This window comes from Ceratotherium simum, chromosome 3 (genome assembly GCF_057802395.1).
Source record: "Ceratotherium simum simum isolate JZ-2026a chromosome 3, ASM5780239v1, whole genome shotgun sequence".
NCBI lineage: Eukaryota > Metazoa > Chordata > Mammalia > Perissodactyla > Rhinocerotidae > Ceratotherium > Ceratotherium simum.
In genome coordinates this window covers 75,737,084-75,756,168 of record NC_141902.1, presented here as the reverse complement: position 1 = coordinate 75,756,168, position 19,085 = coordinate 75,737,084, and the positions used below count along the sequence as shown (strand labels likewise).

Here is a 19,085-nt window from a genome sequence, read left to right as displayed (position 1 = left end):
CCACGACTGAGGGTCGTGTTGTTGCGCATGCGTGGGCGGAGCTGGTGCGGTTAGTTGACGCTGCCGCTGGGAGTCTGGCGCAGATTCCAGCGGCCGCCGGAGATGCCTGACGCTGTGTTCTGAGGAGCGGCCAGCGTCGCGATGGAGCGGGCCAGGTCAGTCGTGCGGGTGTCTTACCTCAGAGACAGCATGGGGGACAGTCGTTTTTGTTTGTTTGATATTCCAAGTGTGCAGAACCTGGAGTATTGTTGTATATATTGGGAATCTGGGCCCCAAAAGTTCTTTGTTCGGTAGCACTGGATGGGACACCTTCGGAGGCTTGAGGCTTGGCTGTCCCTTCCCGGACAGTGTCCTTCCCACTTCGTGTCGCGTCTTGGCCCATCTGCGCTATCCTGTTCAATCCCAATAGATCTTTTCTGGAGTGGCCCTTTGTCCTTGAGCTGTGAGGCCGTGACCGCAGGTACAGAGGGTACATTGCGTTGGCTGTGGTGCGTAGGACGGGGAAAGGTACGACGGCGAGGGGTCAATGGGGGGTGTGCACAGAGGTGTGGAGGCGATGACAGGGTGGGGCGTCTATGGTTTTGGTGACGATGCTGTCTGCAGGAGTGCCTACTATGGTGGCAAGGAGTGGGGTACGCGTGGGCATCCATGGTGGCGGTGACGGTGTGTGTGGCCGCCATGGCGGTGGTGGGAGGGGTGGAGGATGGGATGTTCACAGCAGCGATAGTAGAGGGGGTGGCCGCGGTGTCCATGCCAGTGGTTTGGGGTCAGAGGGGTGGTCACCATGGCGATGATGCAGAGGAGTGGTGGGACCGCGGTGGCCATGGTGCGAGATGGCAGCGGGATGGCCATGGAGGCGGTGGTAGGGGAGGGGCAGTGGGGTGGTCACCATGGCGGCGATACAGAGGGGGCGGCGGGGTGACCATCGTGGCGTTGATACAGAGGGGGCGGCGGGGTGACGATCGTGGTGTTGATACAGAGGGGGCGGCGGTGGTGTGTGGGAGGGTCTCAGTGGAGTGACTGCCGTAGCAGTGGAGGGGTAGGGGCAAAGGGAAGGGGTCTGAGGTTGCGGCATATGGAGGGGGCGTCATGTGGTCTACGGCCGTTGGTTTGAAGGGAGAACATTCAATATTCTGAGACCTGTGGTGGTCTTAGAGTTTGCGTATTCGGGGGAACCTGCTGCCCCACCACTCAGGTGATGGGATGGCTGCAGAAATGTTCATGTCTTTATATATTTTACTTATTTATAATCCTTGGCTTTTGTGCTTTCGGTGTAAGATGAGGGACATGGTGTGCAGAGCTTGCTTTACGCATCTCGTGAGAGACTTGCCAGGTTCTGGAATGCGACACCACAGGGATTTCTCTCTCGCATTGGTTTTCCCTGCGTTCTGAATATGGTTCTCGAAGGCAGGCGGTTCTCAAATAGGAGCTCGAGCGCACAGAAGTCCTGTGTGGCGTCACGGCCATTGTGCGGTTCCCAAAGATGGCTGCCACTGCAGATGCACTAATGTGCGCGTGCGCCACAGCATGGGGGCGGTCGCCCCCTCTGCCCAGTGCGGCAGTGGGGGATGGGCAGTTGCTGCCTCTTCTGCCAGGCAGGAATTTCAGCTGCACCCTCCCCAGAGCGCAGTGTTGAGGGGAGGAGGCGGGCCTGAGTGGGCGGTTATCCCTCCTCAAAGCGCCGCAGCTTGGAAGCGGGCGGGGTGCTCAAGCGCAGCAGAGATGACGTCACCTCCGCCCCGCAGTGGAGAGGGCAGCAGGAGAGGGAGTTTGCGCATCCTCCTGGCGGGGTTGGCAGCCACCTGCTTCACCTGTCTGCTGCAGTTGCTCTTTCTCTGCTGTGATGTAGTGGGGGGAGGGAGGAAGAAGGGCACAGGTTTGCTCAGCCTCTGCCTTGTGGCGGCCCCCACTGTGTGGGAACACAGTCCCGCAGTGGAGGGGGGAGGGCAATGCTGCCAGGGACTTTACAGGGGGCGATTTGTACCTTCTAAGCCTGCTTGGAATGATGGTCACGCTGCCCCCCTTCTTTTCTGTTGCACTGTAGAGGAGAGTTGTGGGGCCTTGGAGGCCAAGAAGGGCAAGGCTTTCCCAAGATCCATCGTGCTACTTAAGGCAGCCTTCACCACTGGTACAGATTTTAAATGTTTTCTGACTGTTCTTCTAGAAAGGCCTACCTTTTCCTTTTTGCAGATTCTCGCTAAGATGTTTTGTGAACAGTCTAATGGTTCTCCATATTCAAAGTGCATTCGTTAACCCTTAAGACAACTCCCGTTCTTAAAAACTTTGATTTCCACTTTTCAGATTTGATAATTCCGTAAGTGCATCACCTTTGAGAGTTTGTCATATTTCTTAATCTCTGGATATTCCATTTGTGATGCTGTCTTGAGAGATGATTTCCTTAAATCGGGGGAAGAGGGCTCCTGGGAGCTGAGAGCTGTAGACTGTGTTTGCTCAAGGAGAAGAGAGGAGAGAATCAGAAAAGTAGTATGCTACAGGGCTGTGGGTGTCATGCACTTAAGGAATTCTTGCCCTTAGTCGAATTTTTAAAATAATGCTTTTGATCTATCATTTTTGAAGTTGGAGCTCCTATGAAAATTTGGTAAGAAAAGTAATTAACGAAGTAACTATTCCTGTATTCTATATTCCAGTTTTTTTCCCCAACATCTTTAAGGAATTTGTTTTCCTTTGCAGGATTTTGATGTGCTTGCCTTTTTTCTTTATTTTTTTTAGTAGCCCATATAATATTTAATAACACTTCTTAATGTAGTTAAACATACATATTTAAAGTCTCAGATTGAATGAAGTAAAACGTTATTTTAGAAAGAATGCTGCTTCTTACTCTCACATTTCATGAAACACTTAGACTCTTCATGCGCACCTTTAGGATGAATAAGTTATCCATTATTAAAGTCACATTTTGAGTCATCTAACAGTTTTACAAAACACATTCTCCTCACTGCTATTGAAGTCCTTTGAGATGGAGAACTTTTGAATCCATATATGATGGGTCACCGGAAATTGTATTCTAACCTGTAAGTACCCGTTCACCTATCACTTGGACAATCCATCATTTCATTCATCCTGTAATTACAATTATGATAATTATATTGATATAATTTATTATATATTCTCTCCAAAACTTAACTGCTATCTGTACTGCCTTTTTAAGTTGGTTACAGTGACATCAAACATTTGAAATTGTGGGATTATACCCCCAGAAATAATGGCTAAATTACTAGTATCTTTGCTTCCTTTTATTTTAACAGTTTCATCAGTTGATTTCTCTAAGCAACACAAACTAGCAGTGATTGAAATGATTTAAGGATGATTTATCTTCTTTTAAAAAATACTTTGTTGTTTAGGAAAAAGATGTTTGAGAGTGCATGCCATGATATGAGAGATTATAGGCTCAAAGGTAAAGCCATTCCTTTTTTTTCCAAGAGATATTTAGAAGATAGCTCACTTTATTATATCCATGCATATGCGGTATGTTAATTATGAATTTAAAAATTATAATAAAGGCTTTCTTCTGTATTTTCATTCATCATACCCAGTGTGTCTGTGCTGAGTTGGAATGTAATTAAGGAAAACAAACCCCAGAAGCTTGGAAAGCTTTGTTCTGGAATTATTTCTTTTCGAGTAGTTTGAAAAATAGCAGGAGTCTGGAACATTGTGATACTTAGGATTTGCACATTTTTCCTGCTTGTACGAAGATATTGCTTCAGATGAATATTTTGGTTTAACTTCTGATCATTTCGCTCATTGCAAGATGAGTGTGTGTTATCCTTGTGCGCCATTTTGTAGTCTTTCACTCAGGTTCAGGATCTCAATATGGCGGATCCTCCTGGAAAGACCTTTGAAGTTTCAAGGTCTCTGTTCTGCCCAGTAAATATTTGGCTTAGTACCACGGCTTTTTAAAAATAGTGGGGGAGTGTGAGCCCTTCCTGTAATTTAGACCATGGAAGCGTAGTTGAGGGACTGTTGTATTGCTGTCTAAGGCAAGGTGCTATCTGGTTTTGGCTTTATTCAGTTTATTTTGTATTATCTTGGTTTCCCCAGTGTATCTTTCCAATGTTTCATTGCTGAAATATTTTCCCCGTATATGATAATGCTGCATCTTAATTCCTCTCTTTCCTTCTTCCTTTGCTTAATGTGCTTAGATTTGTTTTTAACAGATGTCACATTTAAGATGTAAGGCCTCTAAATTAACCTCTAAACTTTGACACTGCGCCCTGCTACTTAGCTATTTTTAGGAAGAATCCTTGAAGTAAGCAGGGTATGTGTGCTGCCTCCACGTGACAGGACAGTGAGGTTTTTGATCTTCTTTCTTCAGTATACATTAGAACTTTATTGCTGGTCCTGTCTGTCTCTTCCACTTTTTGTGTCCCAGAGCTAGAAAGCTTGAGAAAGAGTTGTTGATGGTTAAGGCATCCTCCTTCACTAATAAAGGTTGGGCATGGAAATTATTTGTCTCCCGGTTCCTGAATTCTGGCTGGCCTAGAATTCTCTTTTGTATTCCACAGGTTTTGTTTTGGAGGCACTGATTTTCTTGTTTGTGGGAAGATCTGCAGACTGGGGTTGCCACATATTATCTTTTTCATTTTTTATTTTTCATTCTTGAGATCTTAGTAGTTGAATTTTTAAGGTTTTTTGGTGAAGGTGTAAGGCATATTAAATATTTGATAGACTGTTAGGCAATTAGGGAAAACATTGTGTGATCTCATCACTTTTTGCCTTTCAGTGTATTTCCAAATTAGTACTATTTTTTAATAAAAGTGATTTTGGAGCAAAAAATTAACCTGTACGTATACCGACGTTTTTTTCCCTTAAATGCTTAATTTTCTGAAATATTGGTTTCTGGTTTGGGAAAGCAATTAGGAAGATTATAAATGCATGTGTGTGTTATGTAGAACAAACTTCAGTATTTTCGAAATAAAGCTGCTCATAAATGATTTCGCATGTAGCTTTAAAAAAGATTTAGGAAATTGAATAGCCTTGCACGCTGGTTCTTTTTTCAGTTGAACTCAGACCTTTTCGTACTGAGCAACTGCTATGAAGGGGTAAAGGAACTGAAGATTTTTTTTTTTGTAATGAGGGGTTCTCAATTGCGCTATTAATCATAATCAGTGGGCTATGACATGGAGGCCCATGATAGTTCCTTTTATTGTATTAATAAAATGTTTTATTAATATATTTGTGAAATCACCATGTGGTTTCATGAATCATTACTTCATTCCTTTTTATGAGTGAATGACATTCCATTGTATGGATATACCATACCATATTGTATTTTATCATTCATCAGTTGTACTTTGGGTTGTTCCCACTTTTTGCTTACTACGATTAATGCCGCTAGGTACATTCACGCTCAAGTTTATGTGTTTTTATTTCACTCCATAAGGAGTGGAATCACTACATCAGATGATAACTACATGGTTTAACATTTTTAGGAAATGTTGGAGGCTGTAGCATTTCATATTCCCACTAGCAGTGTATCCACATCCTCCTGTAGTCCTGTGGTATGAGCTGGTATGTGTTTGTGGTTTTGATTTGCATTTCCCTAAAGACTGTAATGATATTGATCATCTTTTCTTGTGCTGATGGAAATTTGTATGTCTTTGGAAAGCAGCCTGTTCAAATCCTTTACTCATTTTTACATTGAATTTTGTCATTTTATTATTAAGTTGTAAGAGTTCTTTACATATTCTGGATACTAGACTTTCATCAGCTATGTGATTTGCAAATATTCTATTCTATTTTGTTGTTTTTTTCACTTTAATATAGTGTCCTTTGAAGCAAAGACTTTTTTTTACTTTTGATGAAATAGAATTTATGGATTGATCTCTCTTGAGGTACTTCAGGTGTCACTTCTAAGAAACTGTCACTAATCAAAGGTCAAGGAGATTAGCAAAGTATACACTTTCATCATTTAAAAATCTGATATGTACATAATGATTTTTTAAATGATCTTTTCTATTGCTTGATTAGAACATTAAAGTTTTGAAAGCAATAAAAACAGCTTGGGGTTGTTGGTAATCTATTTGGGTTACTTTGCATAATCTAACATGAATTTTAAAATAGCTAGGGTTCAGAGAATTAGCTTTTGGGATATGCCTTTTGAATTCTGACTTTGAAATAGTACGTTGCATGACTTTTGTAAAATGTTTTTCCTTCTGTCCTTTTCTGATTTAGCATTTTTTAATTTCAGTTTTATGAGTAGTTCCTGTAGTTTCTAACATGGGTGACCCAAGTTGGAGATTTCATGCTCATATCCCTTGAGCAGCCATTTTGTGAGCTGCTTTGCAGATCATAATATGGCAGAAGCTATGTTTTTATTTTTAATTTTTTTGTTTAAGCATCACTTTTGTTTCCTGTTTTGAAAATCCTAAGCAAGCAGCATTTGTGCAGGAGGTTGCTTAAGTAGACATTTTGTAATTTACAGTTAATACTTTATTCTACCATACAAAAGGATCTATCTATTCTAAATATATTTTTCAAACCATTTTTGGAATCAACATTGCTATTTTTGGGGGTATGTAGTTACGGGTAGTATGTTTGTGTATATAAATCTCTCTGTAAGTCTATAGTTTTATACCTGTATATGTGAAAGTAAGTAGAAATTAAATATATTATTTATTTTTGATTAATTGTCTGATCTTTTTCTCCAGGTTTTGTTCTTTTTTTTTTTTTTTTTTTTTTTGCTGAGGAAAATTTGTCCTGAACTAACATCTGTGCCAATCTTCCTCTGTTTTGTATGTGGATTGCTGCCACAGCGAGGCTGCCTACGAGTGGTGTAGGTCCATGCTTAGAACCGAACCTGGGCCATGTGAACTTAATCACTAGGTCATGGGGCTGGCCCACTTCCCAGGTTTTCTGATGTTAAGGGACGTCTAAAGGTAGAAAGTAGTTTTAGGATAGATCCTGACTATTGGAGGAGAAAGACCTAATATTTTAATTTTACCTTTTTTCCCCCTAGTTTTACTGAGATATAATTAACATACATTACTGTATCTTGTTGTAATTAGATTATGAGCACTTTAAAGACTCCAATCATGTTAAAAATAGCTCTTGAAATAACCTTTAAATAAATGGCTACTTCATGAATTGATTAAGTCTGTCAAACAAATCCCTCTTTTTGCTTCAGGGACCGCTTACACCTGAGACGGACTACGGAACAGCACGTACCAGAGGTGGAAGTGCAAGTCAAACGTAGAAGGACAGCCTCACTGAGCAACCAAGAGTGAGTACAGTCTGGGTTGAAAATCAGTTTAACTCAGTCCTTTTTCAAATTGGAACAAAGTATCATCCAATGAGAGGATTGAAATAAATTTAATTAATGACAGATGCATATGAATGTGATACAGAAGATGTAGCAAAAAAGCAATGAAATCATCCCTAACCATGTAGTCCTAACGTAACTGAACTTCTGTTAAAATTTTAGTGAACTGTATTTCCTTTTTTGCCATACATGTGTTAGGTGTGTTTTATCTTTAGAAAATTCTACATCCTTCAACATATTTATATTTAAAATTGTTTCTGGTTTATTTTTTATGTTGTTACTAAATCACTTTTTCTATGCTTGCAAAATGTTCCGTGCCCTAAAGGGATGTTAATTTATGCATTCATGGTTGCTCTGCAATATTTAGATTTTTTTTGGTTAGTGCATTTATCCAGTTAAATTGAAATACATACATTTTTCCCTCTCCTTATTTAGGATATATACACATGCACACAAAAACTTTTTAAATTTAGGTTTCCAGAAGGGCTATTTTAATTAAAAATACATGAACATTTTTAATGACCTGATAAATATTTGAGTATACGTTGAATCTTTTGCATTTTGTCATTACCACAAATCTTGACAATATCAGTGGGTAGCATTTTTTTTCTTTCCTAAAGCTGTCTTATTAGGTTATTTTTTCAAGATTACAAGTATTAATAATACATGAATATAGTTTTTTTGTAAAACACATAATTTTGAGATAAAAAGTGGGTATTTTCAAGTCACACCAGTCCACGCCCCTTCCTTCCCCAGAGATAGTCCTCAGGTGCTTTGGTCTCTATCATTTTAGACCTTTTCCTCTGCATTCATATGTGTGTACACACACTATGTGGGTGGGGAGGGCAGAGGCATATTTGTGATTTGTTTATATACTTGAGGTTTTTTGTTCTGTAACAATATGCCTTGGGGATGTTTCCATGTCAGTGCATATGAGTCTACCTTATTTATTTTACAAGTTGTGGAGTTTGGATGGTGGAATAACAATTTATCATTAGCTTACTAATGGATATTCAGGTTGTTTGCATTTTTTAGCTATTATAAACAATATAAGAGCATTCAATCTGAAAGTTAATATTATTTATTAATATCATTTGAATTTTATTTCTCAAATCTAAAGCTTTTAAAAAATTGTAAAAAGGGGGTAGCATTTTGTCTTATTTTTGTTATTTGCTCATTTTATATGTGAAAATTTGAAATATATGTTTGTACATGTTAAATTGCTGGTGAGCCTAAGGATTGTCCCATTTTTCTCTGTTTATTTTGTTTACTCTTGAGTTTATTATTATTTTCTTTATTACATTTTCATTTTGGAAATTATTTTGAAAAGGAGTATTTTATGAATGAACATTTTATATAATTTGTCCTTTATAATAGGCTATTTGCCTATTAATTTTCCTTTATATGGTAATGTCTTTTTTCTCTTCAGTCTTTTGTAACTCCAGAAATTTAAAAAGTGCCCTTTTTTTCCCCAGAATCTCTAGAAGTATCTTGAGATACTTTATAGATTTTCGTTGAGGTATGGGTAGGGGGTTCATATCTTAGGGGAGGATCTTTTGTTAGTGAGTGAGGGTTCTGTCGTATTTGTTGTATTTTGTTAGAGCCTTTATCCTCTGCAGCATCAATGTGGACCAGTATGATAGGTGATCTCATCCTGTTTAAGCCTTATTTAGGGGTCATCTATTCGTCCATGTCTGTGGAAACATTTCGTTGCTTTCAAAGAAGAAATAACTTCATTTTTCTGACTTCTGCTGTATATGTGATATATAAATACTACAGGGTGCTAAATTGGGGGAAGGATCTGAGAGGAGTTTTGAGTTAGGGAAATTGTGTAATTTCCCTAGTCACCTCTGTACTTTCAGAGTCAGTGGATTATAGGAATGGGTAAGCACTATTGATAGTCTCTAAGCCCGGCCTTAAGGATACATATGCTCAGAATTCTCTCAGGATTGGGACATTTAATAGTTAAAATCTCAGTGCTCATTTCAATTATAATCCATCAATCTCGCACCTTTTCCCAAACCATAACTACTGGGAGTCAGTATTCCTAATGAACTGTGTGGGTACCCATTCTAAAGACCAGTAAAGGATTGCTATTGTTATCCATCCAAAAAATACAGAACTGAGTAAAAACCAAAACAAGATGCAGACAAAACATCCCACAAATCCTACAATAAGTGTTAATAGAAGTTCATTGATTTATACTCTTGGAATTGATGGTTATTCTGTTTTCCAGTAGATCATCAAATCAGCTCTTGTTCTTGGGGACTGAAGAATGTCTTCCTTGTTTCGTTTTTGTTTTTTTTAAAGAATCTTACCTTACACAAAGGTAACTGTCTTCCTTTTTTTTTTTTTTTTAATAATTTTTATTTATTTTTTCCCCCAAAGCCCCAGTAGATAGTTGTATGTCGTAGCTGCACATCCTTCTAGTTGCTGTATATGGGACGCGGCCTCAGCACGGGCGGAGAAGCGGTGCGTCGGTGCGTGCCTGGGATCCGAACCTGGGCCGCCAGCAACGGAGCGCGCGCACTTAACTGCTAAGCCACGGGGCCGGCCCCCTTGTTTTGTGATGTATTTGAGTTTGAGAGAAATTGGAGATTGGGGCTGGAGAGTCCTCTGAAACTATTTCATGCACTTCTTCAACTGTCTTTCTAAGTTTATATTCTGCATCTTGTGAAGTAAATGCTGTGTGTACTGCATCTTATTTTCTCAGTCTTACCTTAGTCTTGGGTTGGGTTTCAGGTTAAACCCAAGAGGAACACTGCAATAGGAGTTTTCAGAAGAAGAAGCAAAAAACTCTTTTTTTTGGCTGAAACTTTTTTAGAACCTTGTTATGTCAGACACTTAGTTGCCATTTGGTAACAGGATTGGAACTGAGAATGCCCAAATAAAGATTTAATTGTTCAGTGATTGGAATGGGAAAATTTTAAAGGCATGAGCAATGCAATTCTGACCCTTACTACTTGGAGTTAGTGAGGCACAGTCCTTCTGTAAGATCACCCTCAATTTAGATACCAACTGCAAGTCCAGGTTCCTAGGCCACCCGCACATCTGAACAGATTCTGGGTTTTCAACTCTCAGATTCCATAATTTGTTAGAGTGACTCACAGAACTCGAGAAAGCACTATACTTATTATTGATTTTATTATAGAGGATACAAATAGGGATAAGCCAAATGAAGAGACTCATAGGACAAGATCTGAAGCTTCCATGTCATCAGGCTGTGATAATCTCTCAACATATCAATGTATATCATCAATCAAGAAGCTCACAGAGCTTTGAGTGTCTAGAGTTTTTATTAGTGTTTCATTACTTAGACATGATTAATTGAATCATTGACTACATGATTGAACTTGGTCTCAACTCAGTTTCCAGCTCCCATCCCTTCCCAGGAAGTCAGGCTCAAAGCCCCAGCCCTCTGTTCACGAGGTTGGACTTTGTGCCTTGGCCAGCCGCAATCTGGAATCATCTTGTTAGCGTTAACTCAGGTGTGATCCAAGGGGCCTACCATGAATAACAAAAGACGCTCCCATCACTTGATAAATTCAGGGATTCTAGAGGTAATCTTCCAGGAGCTGTGGACAAAGTCCAGCCCAAATCTTTACAATGATAAAAATATGATTTAAAAACTACAGAATATAGGGGAAAAGTAACTTTCATCGCAGTCCTATTTCCAAATCCGACTGCTGTTGAATATTTTCATACACACACACACACACACACTTATGTTTACATGTATATATATACACACATACACACACACACTTATCAACAAGGGCAGAATTCATTGCTGGTGATTTATTTTCTCATGCTTGTCTTGTTAGCCAGCAACCTGTGTAACTTCCTATAACTCTTCCTTATCCTCATGATTAGTCTCACAGCCAGATTACTGATCTATTCCGATATGTTGAGGGCTTTTCTCCAGAATTCCCTGCTAACTGATGGTGGTTGGTATATGGGAGGTTTGAGAGCCTAAACAGCCTGGGCCCTGGACTTTTTTTGTTTCAGGTAGTGACTTCTCAGGAGGGTCAGAATGGATGACAGCCTTACTGTCTCATTGGAAATGCCTCAGCAAATGCACCACCCTGTTGCTAGGGGTTAGAGAATTGTTTTGAGATAGAATAATGGAAACGTGAATAATGGATATAGTATTGACGGTATTTCCACAGGACTTTTTAAACCAAAAGAGCTCTTATTTTTTAGTTCCTGTGGTAGTATCCCCAAAGTGGGTAGGTTTCCCTCAGTTCCTTGTACATCCCTGTATGCAGAGAGAGAGTGCTGTTTCCTGTTTTATGGGTTCTTCATAAGTATTGGCATGCTCTGACCTAAATGAGAGTCTCTTTAAACGTAAGGGTCTCTACATTTTCTTCCATATAGTTATCTATATATGCAAAAGTATTTTCATTTATATATATTGTGCTCTTGTCATAGGTGTCAGCTGTACCCGAGGCGATCTCAGCAACAGCAAATACCTGTGGTGGATTTCCAGGCAGAACTGAGACAGGCATTCTTAGCTGAGACACCAAGAGGTGGTTAAAGCAGTATCGGAACATCCAGGTAGCTGGTTGGAAGCGAAAAACCAGGTTAGAGCTGATGTAGTCATGATCAGTAATAAAGAAATAATTAAAGAATAAGGTGTTTGGAGGTCACTTCATTATATGGGATTTTTAAAAGCATTTTTTTTTCCCTTAAAAACTTCATACAACAAACACTGCAGAAAGTTTAACAAAGGAAAAGCAGGAAGTTAATGCTCTTTCTCTTACACTTTTATCATGTTTCTGTATTACTTTCAAGTCATTGTGCATGCTTTTTAGATACTTTTGTTCATATTTAATTTGTATTGATTTTCAACTTTATATGAAAAGTATTTCATTGCAAATGGCTGCTGAATATCCTGCTAATGAATGTTTTATAATTCCCTTTTGTGGGACTTCATTTTTTTTCTGCTGGTAGTTTGAATAAAGCTTCAGTGAATTGCTTTGCATAAAATATTAGATAGGATCCTTCCTCAGATATGCTGATGTGAAAAGAAATTGAATCAAGGAATATGAACTTAAGGTACATTTTCTAAGTTGTATTACAAAGTATTATGTTAGTCTTTATTGCCTTGAAAAAATAGTGCCAGTTACAATACACTTTGACCTGCATTGATTATTTTAATTACATATCATTTGTCCTTATAGAACTATAAATCCACATCACATTCATTAGCAAATGAGAAGCTTAATTTCCCCATGCTTATTTACTAATTATTCCTTTTTTTCGTCTTTTTCTTACTTGTTTGTTTTCACCAATGTATTTGAATCAGCTGACAATTTAATAAAGCTATTATCTGTGATTTTTCAATGTGATGTAGATTTATTTACAGTCTGTCTTTTTATGTTGGTTTCTACATTTTTAGGAAAAAGCTATTCAGAAGTTGATTTTGATTTAGTACTTTGGTTTTTCTTTGTGATTTCCTTTTAATTTTAAGATTTGAATGACCTCAATCCAAAGGGTTTAATATATACTTTTTAGAAACTAAGAGAGGAAGGGGATTTACAGATGAATTTTCTCCTAGATTTTCTTTATTTTTGTTTTGAAATATTACCCCTCAACTCCAATTAATTAGGCCTGTTTCTGGCTACCATTTTGATGTTCAAAACAAACTAGAAAAAAACAGAAATTTTCTGAGAAAAGCCCTCCCCTGCTGAATCGTTTACCCAGCGTTCTCCAGTAACTGCCTGAACTTGATTAGAAGACAGTGGAATTGATTTTAGACAATGGAATCTGATCATTTTCCTGGCTGTTCCCCAGAGTAAGGACATTTTTAAATGAGCAAGTATACAAAATTGATTTTTTTTAACCAGAAATTTTTTGGCTCCTGAATGCAGTTCACATACTCTAGTAAGTTCCTAAGTTTATTATTTAAAATGTACATTATGATCTGTAAGTAGGACCATCTCATTTTCTGATATTATGTTTTATTCTAGTCTCCAGTGCTAGTTTTATCTAAATAGTATTAGTTACTAGGAATATTTTAGAATAGGGCTTGGTAAAGTATCTGACCCACTCACTGTCTGCTTTTGTGAATAAAATTTTATTGGCACATAGCCATGTCCATTTATTTACGTATGGTCTATGGCTATACTGGCTCTACGATGACAGATTGGAGTAGTTGTGACAGATTGAATGGCAGGCAAAGCCTAAAATATTTATTATCTTTCCCATTAAAAGAAAAAGTTGGCTGACCCCTGTCTTAGAGAACCATTTTTCTTTTAATGTTTTTATTTTTTGTGAGGAAGATTAGCCCTGAGCTAACATCCGATGCCAATCCTCCTCTTTTTGCTGAGGAAGATTGGCCCTGGGCTAACATCCATGCCCATCCTCCTCTACTATATATGGGATGCCACCACAGCATGGCTTGACAAGTGTTGCATCAGTCCGCGCCTAGGATCCGAACCTGAGATCCGAAGCGGAGTGTGCACACTTAACCACTATGCCACCAGGCCAGCCCCTAGAGAACCATTTTTAAAGATGAAAACACCTGAGAACCCTGGTCCGCCGAAGTGGAGTGTGCACACTTAACCGCTATGCCACCAGGCCAGCCCCTAGAGAACCATTTTTAAAGATGAAAACACCAAGATAGAGCCAGTAGGGGAGTGGTGATACTATAGAAGGTGGTGAAGAGAAAGGGGCTGTAGAAGGAGTGTATATGAAGTAAGCATTACCGGGTAGAGAACCAGATGAATTTCTAGGTTAAGGGTCAGGTCTAAGAATCATGTTAAAGTCAGCTGTACATGTACCTAAGTAGTTTTTGAAGACATTTTAACAATTGATACGTTTCCTGTTTCATTATAAAAGTAAAAATCTGAAGCATGTGAGGGATAGCCAAGAAAAGTGGAAAGGTATGCCAGAGACTTTGTATACCCGTGTTTCAACCACCACATGAGGTTGATTTTTTTTTTTTCATTTTGCCCATTTGCTTTTCTTTTGAAAATGTGGTTAGTTGGAATTATGCTTTTAAACTAATTATTTTCTATTTAGTCCACTTAAATGTATATCATTAATGTTTCTTCATTTTATTAAACAGTCCTCATAATTATCATTTGTAATGAATAAAAGATAGTCCATTCATGATTTAATTTCTCTTGTACTTGTGTTTTTTTTCTAGTTTGCTATGCTATTATGAATATTAGTGCTATGTTTTTTAAGATATATTTGGTACCTTAAATTTATTAGGATAAGGATCCAGTTGTGGGCTACAGGGTATAAATATTAGTATATCTCTTAAATGTTTTGTTACATTACTTTCTAACAGCATTATATAAGCAGTGTTGATTGCCATCAAGAATAATTACCAGAGTGCTAGTTTCTCAGTACCACCTCTGGTATCTTTTTTTTTTTTTTTTAAGGACGATTGGCCTGAGCTAACATCTGTTGCCAATCTTCCTCTTTTTCTTCCCAAAGCCCCAGTGCATAGTTGTATATCCTAGTTGTAGGTCCTTCTAGTTCTTCTAGTTCTTCTATGTGGGACACTGCCTCAGCATGGCTTGATGAGCAGTGAGTGGGTCCCTGCCCAGGATCCGAACCTGTGAACCCTGGTCCACTGAAGTGAAACGTGTGATCTTAACCAGTATGCCACTGGGCAGGCCCCCTATCTTTTTTTTTTTTTTTTTAAATAAATAAACAGTTCCAAAAAAGGAAAATTGTCTTCTTGTAGTTCTAACTAGCAGTACTTTGTCAGTGAATATTTTCCATTTAGTTATGTTTTCTCCTGTTACTCGTTAAACTTGTTGCACATTTTTCTGTGAAGGGTTTGTTATTTACCAGATTTGAGTGAGCACCAATGCCTTATCATTATTCTATGATTTCTCATTTGTTCTATGTGCCTTGGCCAAGTCTGACCATCTTATCTTTTGACTCAAAGAAGCTTTATATTCTTAGACAGTTTAATCATTTGAAAGTCCACACTTAGCAAAAGTTTGAAAACTTTTTGTGTGAGGGATCCCAGGATGTTTGAGTCAGGGACTCAGGACCATTTATTTGTTTATGTGCCCTTTGACCTAAGGAGATTTACCATAACTTCTGATTCATCAATGCAGTGTGATGTTGCTGCTCCTCTTGTCCTCCCTCTTGAGGCATTTTGTTCTCCTTTGCTGTGGAGATAAATTTGATCATTCTACAAAGTGATAGATCTCCTTTTCTTTACAAGGGTTCATGATTATGGTGTACTAAATTTAGGGTCAGGAGATAACTGTTGCTAAAATTCAAGTCCATCTCATTAAGGCAAGGAAATCTTGTTTGAATTTGTTGATTTCTTACAGCTAATTTATATGAACCAGGGTTCATAGGTATGTGTTCACTGAAATACCAGGTGGGATAGAACATTTGAAACTGCATCTGGGTGGGGAAATCTGTACTCTAAATCTTTTTTGGCACCTGAAGATAAAAGTTTTGTCTCTGAATTTAAAATTTTTGCTGGAGAGGTGACTTACTACAAATACGTACTTTAAAAGCACATTTGATGCTGGTCCCATTATAGTAATCCTTATACAGGAAATTTTTGTGATTATATTTTTTTCTTTGAATGAAATCTTGAAAAGCTGCATCCAGCCCTACTGTTTTTTTTTTTTTTAATTTTTATTTATTTATTTATTTTTTACCCCCAAAGCCCCAGTAGATAGTTGTATGTCATAGCTGCACATATTTCTAGTTGCTGCATGTGGGACGCGGCCCCAGCATGGCCGGAGAAGCGGTGTGTCTGTGTGCCTGGGATCCGAACCCGGGCCGCCAGCAGCAGAGCGTGCGCACTTAACCATCAAGCCATGGGGCCGGCCCCAGCCCTACTGGTCTTTTGTTTTCTTTTTCAAATAGTCACTGTCCTGTGGCCCATTGTCTGGTAGTATGTCTCAATTGTTGGTAAGGGAGTGTACTCCAGTAATAGTGTCTTGTTGAATGGTTAGCTTTTTTTTTTTGGCACCAATGGCAATATGAAAAGTAATCTTGTGAACTTTGTACATTATTTGAAGTTCTTGACATTTTATTTTTTAAAAACAGCGCTATTGATGTATGGTTTACATACCAAAAAAATTCACCCATGTATAGATCAGTGATTTTTTTTTTTTTTAAAGATTGCCCCTGCACTAACATCTGTTACCAATCTTCCTTTTTTTTTCTCCCCAAAGCCTCACTACATAGTTGTGTATTATAGTTATAGAGTTGTAGATCTTCTATGTAGGACACTGCCTCAGCATGGCTTGATGAGCAGTGAGTAGGTCCGCACCCAGGATCTGAACCAACAAACCCCAGGTTGCCCAAGTGATGCGTGGACTTAACCACTACACCACTGGTCCGGCCTGATCAGTGATTTTTTAAAGTAAATTTACAGAATTTTGTAACCATCACCACAGGGGACTTTTAGGACTTTCCTTTACCCAAGTAAGATGCCTCATGCCCATTTACATTCATTACCCGTTTTTACCCTGCAGTTCAGGCAACTATTTAATTTACTTTCTATCTCCATGGATTACTGAAGATCCTAAATCTTTTATAAAAATGGAAATTGCTAACAATTCAAACATGTACCAAGTATTATGGGTTTAGACTCTACTTTATAGAGAGTTGTGAACATCTAAATTATAGGTCTTAAACTTAAGTGAGTTTGGGTCAGAAACTACATTTATTGGGCGGAGAGGAGCTTCAGTCTGCTGATTTGAGTAGATCTTTTGAGATCTTTACTTACCAGTTTTATGTAAAGCACTACTACAGATATTGGGTGCCAGACATGGAGATATCCCTGATGTCATTCTTGTATCTTGGAGGACTAAGTTGGGTAGATGGGAGAAGAGGCAAGTATAAAGATATTAGAATCAGTTATGATGAGTGTTAGAGGAGTGTCAACGGTGTGTATTGAGAGTGTACATAGATTATCTTCCAGGAAAAACAGCACAACAGATGCATAGCAGTTTGCATGCGGAGAACAGAGGTTGGAAGATATTCTGAGTAGTGCTCAGAAATTTATTTTTTAGACAATCCGATACCCTCCAAGTTCTCATAAAAAATGTATTTAACTGCCATCAACCTTTGGTAATTATAGTGAAACATCCCTTCTACATCTTACCACCCTTGCTGAATTATTGTTTTCATTCCATTATGTTCTCTTCTGATCTCGAGTCATACAGTTCCACATGGAAAGTGGTGTCCTCAAAACATATCTTTTACTTTCTTATTCTGATGTTGCTTTAGTTCATAACCACCATTTAAATGATTTCATTTTCACATCCTGAAGTAGATGATTGAAAATTTACTTAGCCAGTTTACTTTGCTGGTTACAAATTTTCCCTATTGAAAACAGTGGAGAACAATCTTACTGGAAATATTTTCATTGTTAAAAGTACAATTATATCAGATTTTTTTATGATACTGGGCTACCTTTATGCATAAAGTCAATTTCCCATTCAAAAGTAATTTGTGTGTTTCCTTTTTTAATGAATATAGTTAGCAGTTTGAGACCCTTGACCAGTTTTGCTTAGATTTGGTTGCCATACTTAATAAGAGCATTTTATTTAGTATATTTGGGAAAATGATAACATTATTATAACACATGTTCCCTTGATTACTAAGAAGATTGCCCATATATCCATATAAGCATTCAGTAGTTACATTCACTTTCCACTTAGGAAGTCTTAAGCAGGTACATGATAATACGTTTGGTTTGTGGTGAAGAAAGATTACCTAGCTTTATTTTGAAGGGACTGTGTGTGTGGCAACACTGAGGTTGAAAACATTTAGGGGGTTTAGCCAAGAAGCAATATACTAACTCAGGAGTAATTCAGATGAAGAAACTCAGGGGTATCAAAATGTTGATTTTGAGATAATTGGTATTAACTTGGGGCTAGAGAATTAAGCATACCTTAAATAAGGATGGAAAAAGAAACTATTACATTTTGGGAATGCAAAATGAAGCTTATTTTTGAAACGTTTAAGAATTTCTGTGTACTACTGAATAAACTTTGTCACTCTTAGGTGCATAAACTGTGGGCGTTAAGGTGAGAGAACAGTGAAATTTGTTGTTTACTTGGTGGGCATGGGAGCATGGGGGAGATGGTTTTGAATATGTTATAGTGATTTCCATGCAAAATTGTCTACCTGTTTTAAAACATGGTAGATTGCAGTGCAGCAAGATCGTGCTTTCCTCTGCAGGCTCCATCTACTGTTTGAAGCTTCTGCCCCAGCTTGCATTGTTTGTAGGAGAACCTGCGTCATACCTTTATCTGTAGCCTTCCCTTAGGTCTTAAGGATCCCGAAACTTGACTGCGGACATTGGATTTGGTGGAACAGCAATCATGGTAAGATGTATATTAAGGATAGGGATGAGAAGCTACTGTAAGGGCCCAACATAATGGTTTGCCAGAGTGTGGGGTTATTTTGGGTTCTTAATGTTAGAAATAAGATATCTATAGAGATGGTATCTCATTGCATGGCTTAACAACTGGAGAAGAGCTATGTCTCTTATCCTGTTACAGTGGTAAAATGGCTTGGAAAACATCTTTAGAGAAATCTTATAATGTGAGAAAATACAGAAGATAGTTTTTGGTGATAATTACGGTAGTAATTCTCCAGATGGGAGGCTCACTCAGGTCAGGTAACAATAGACATCAGGTCTACTTTGAAAATGGAGGGCTTTGGAGCTTTGAGTCTTGATTATTACAAAGGAAAGCCGTTTGTGGAGAGAGAGCATTTTCAGCATTTTATCCCACAGGGATAAAAATTGGTTCTTGAGAAGATTTTCTTGAGACACATGCTTAGATTTTATACTGGTTTG

General features: G+C 38.4%; 2 protein-coding genes across 9 annotated transcripts in view; both read left to right on the top strand.

Moving 5' to 3' along the window:
* The first annotated feature begins 11 nt into the window (after positions 1–11).
* Positions 12–18,609, top strand: SNURF (SNRPN upstream open reading frame). Of its 8 annotated transcripts, none has more exons than XM_087428808.1 (6): positions 1,142–2,128; positions 2,578–2,599; positions 7,145–7,240; positions 9,516–9,608; positions 11,711–11,862; positions 18,464–18,609. In XM_087428808.1, exons 1-5 carry the CDS (start codon positions 1,528–1,530, stop codon positions 11,814–11,816), a joined length of 918 nt encoding a protein of 305 aa, XP_087284934.1. In that variant the 5' UTR covers positions 1,142–1,527; the 3' UTR covers positions 11,817–11,862; positions 18,464–18,609. The 8 variants fall into 8 exon arrangements, with proteins under 8 accessions (XP_087284939.1, XP_087284938.1, XP_087284940.1 ...); XM_087428809.1 differs by having other exon boundaries at positions 1,143–2,128; positions 9,519–9,608; XM_087428813.1 differs by lacking the exons at positions 1,142–2,128; positions 2,578–2,599 and adding an exon at positions 12–155 and having other exon boundaries at positions 9,519–9,608.
* The window catches only part of SNRPN (small nuclear ribonucleoprotein polypeptide N), a 118,676-nt gene continuing 118,054 nt past the window's right edge, over positions 18,464–19,085 (top strand). Inside the window, exon 1 of the mRNA XM_014788591.2 lies at positions 18,464–18,609. Within this exon, the coding sequence (XP_014644077.1) occupies positions 18,607–18,609 (3 nt within the window). The 5' untranslated portion in view covers positions 18,464–18,606. The remainder of the gene's footprint in view (positions 18,610–19,085) is intronic.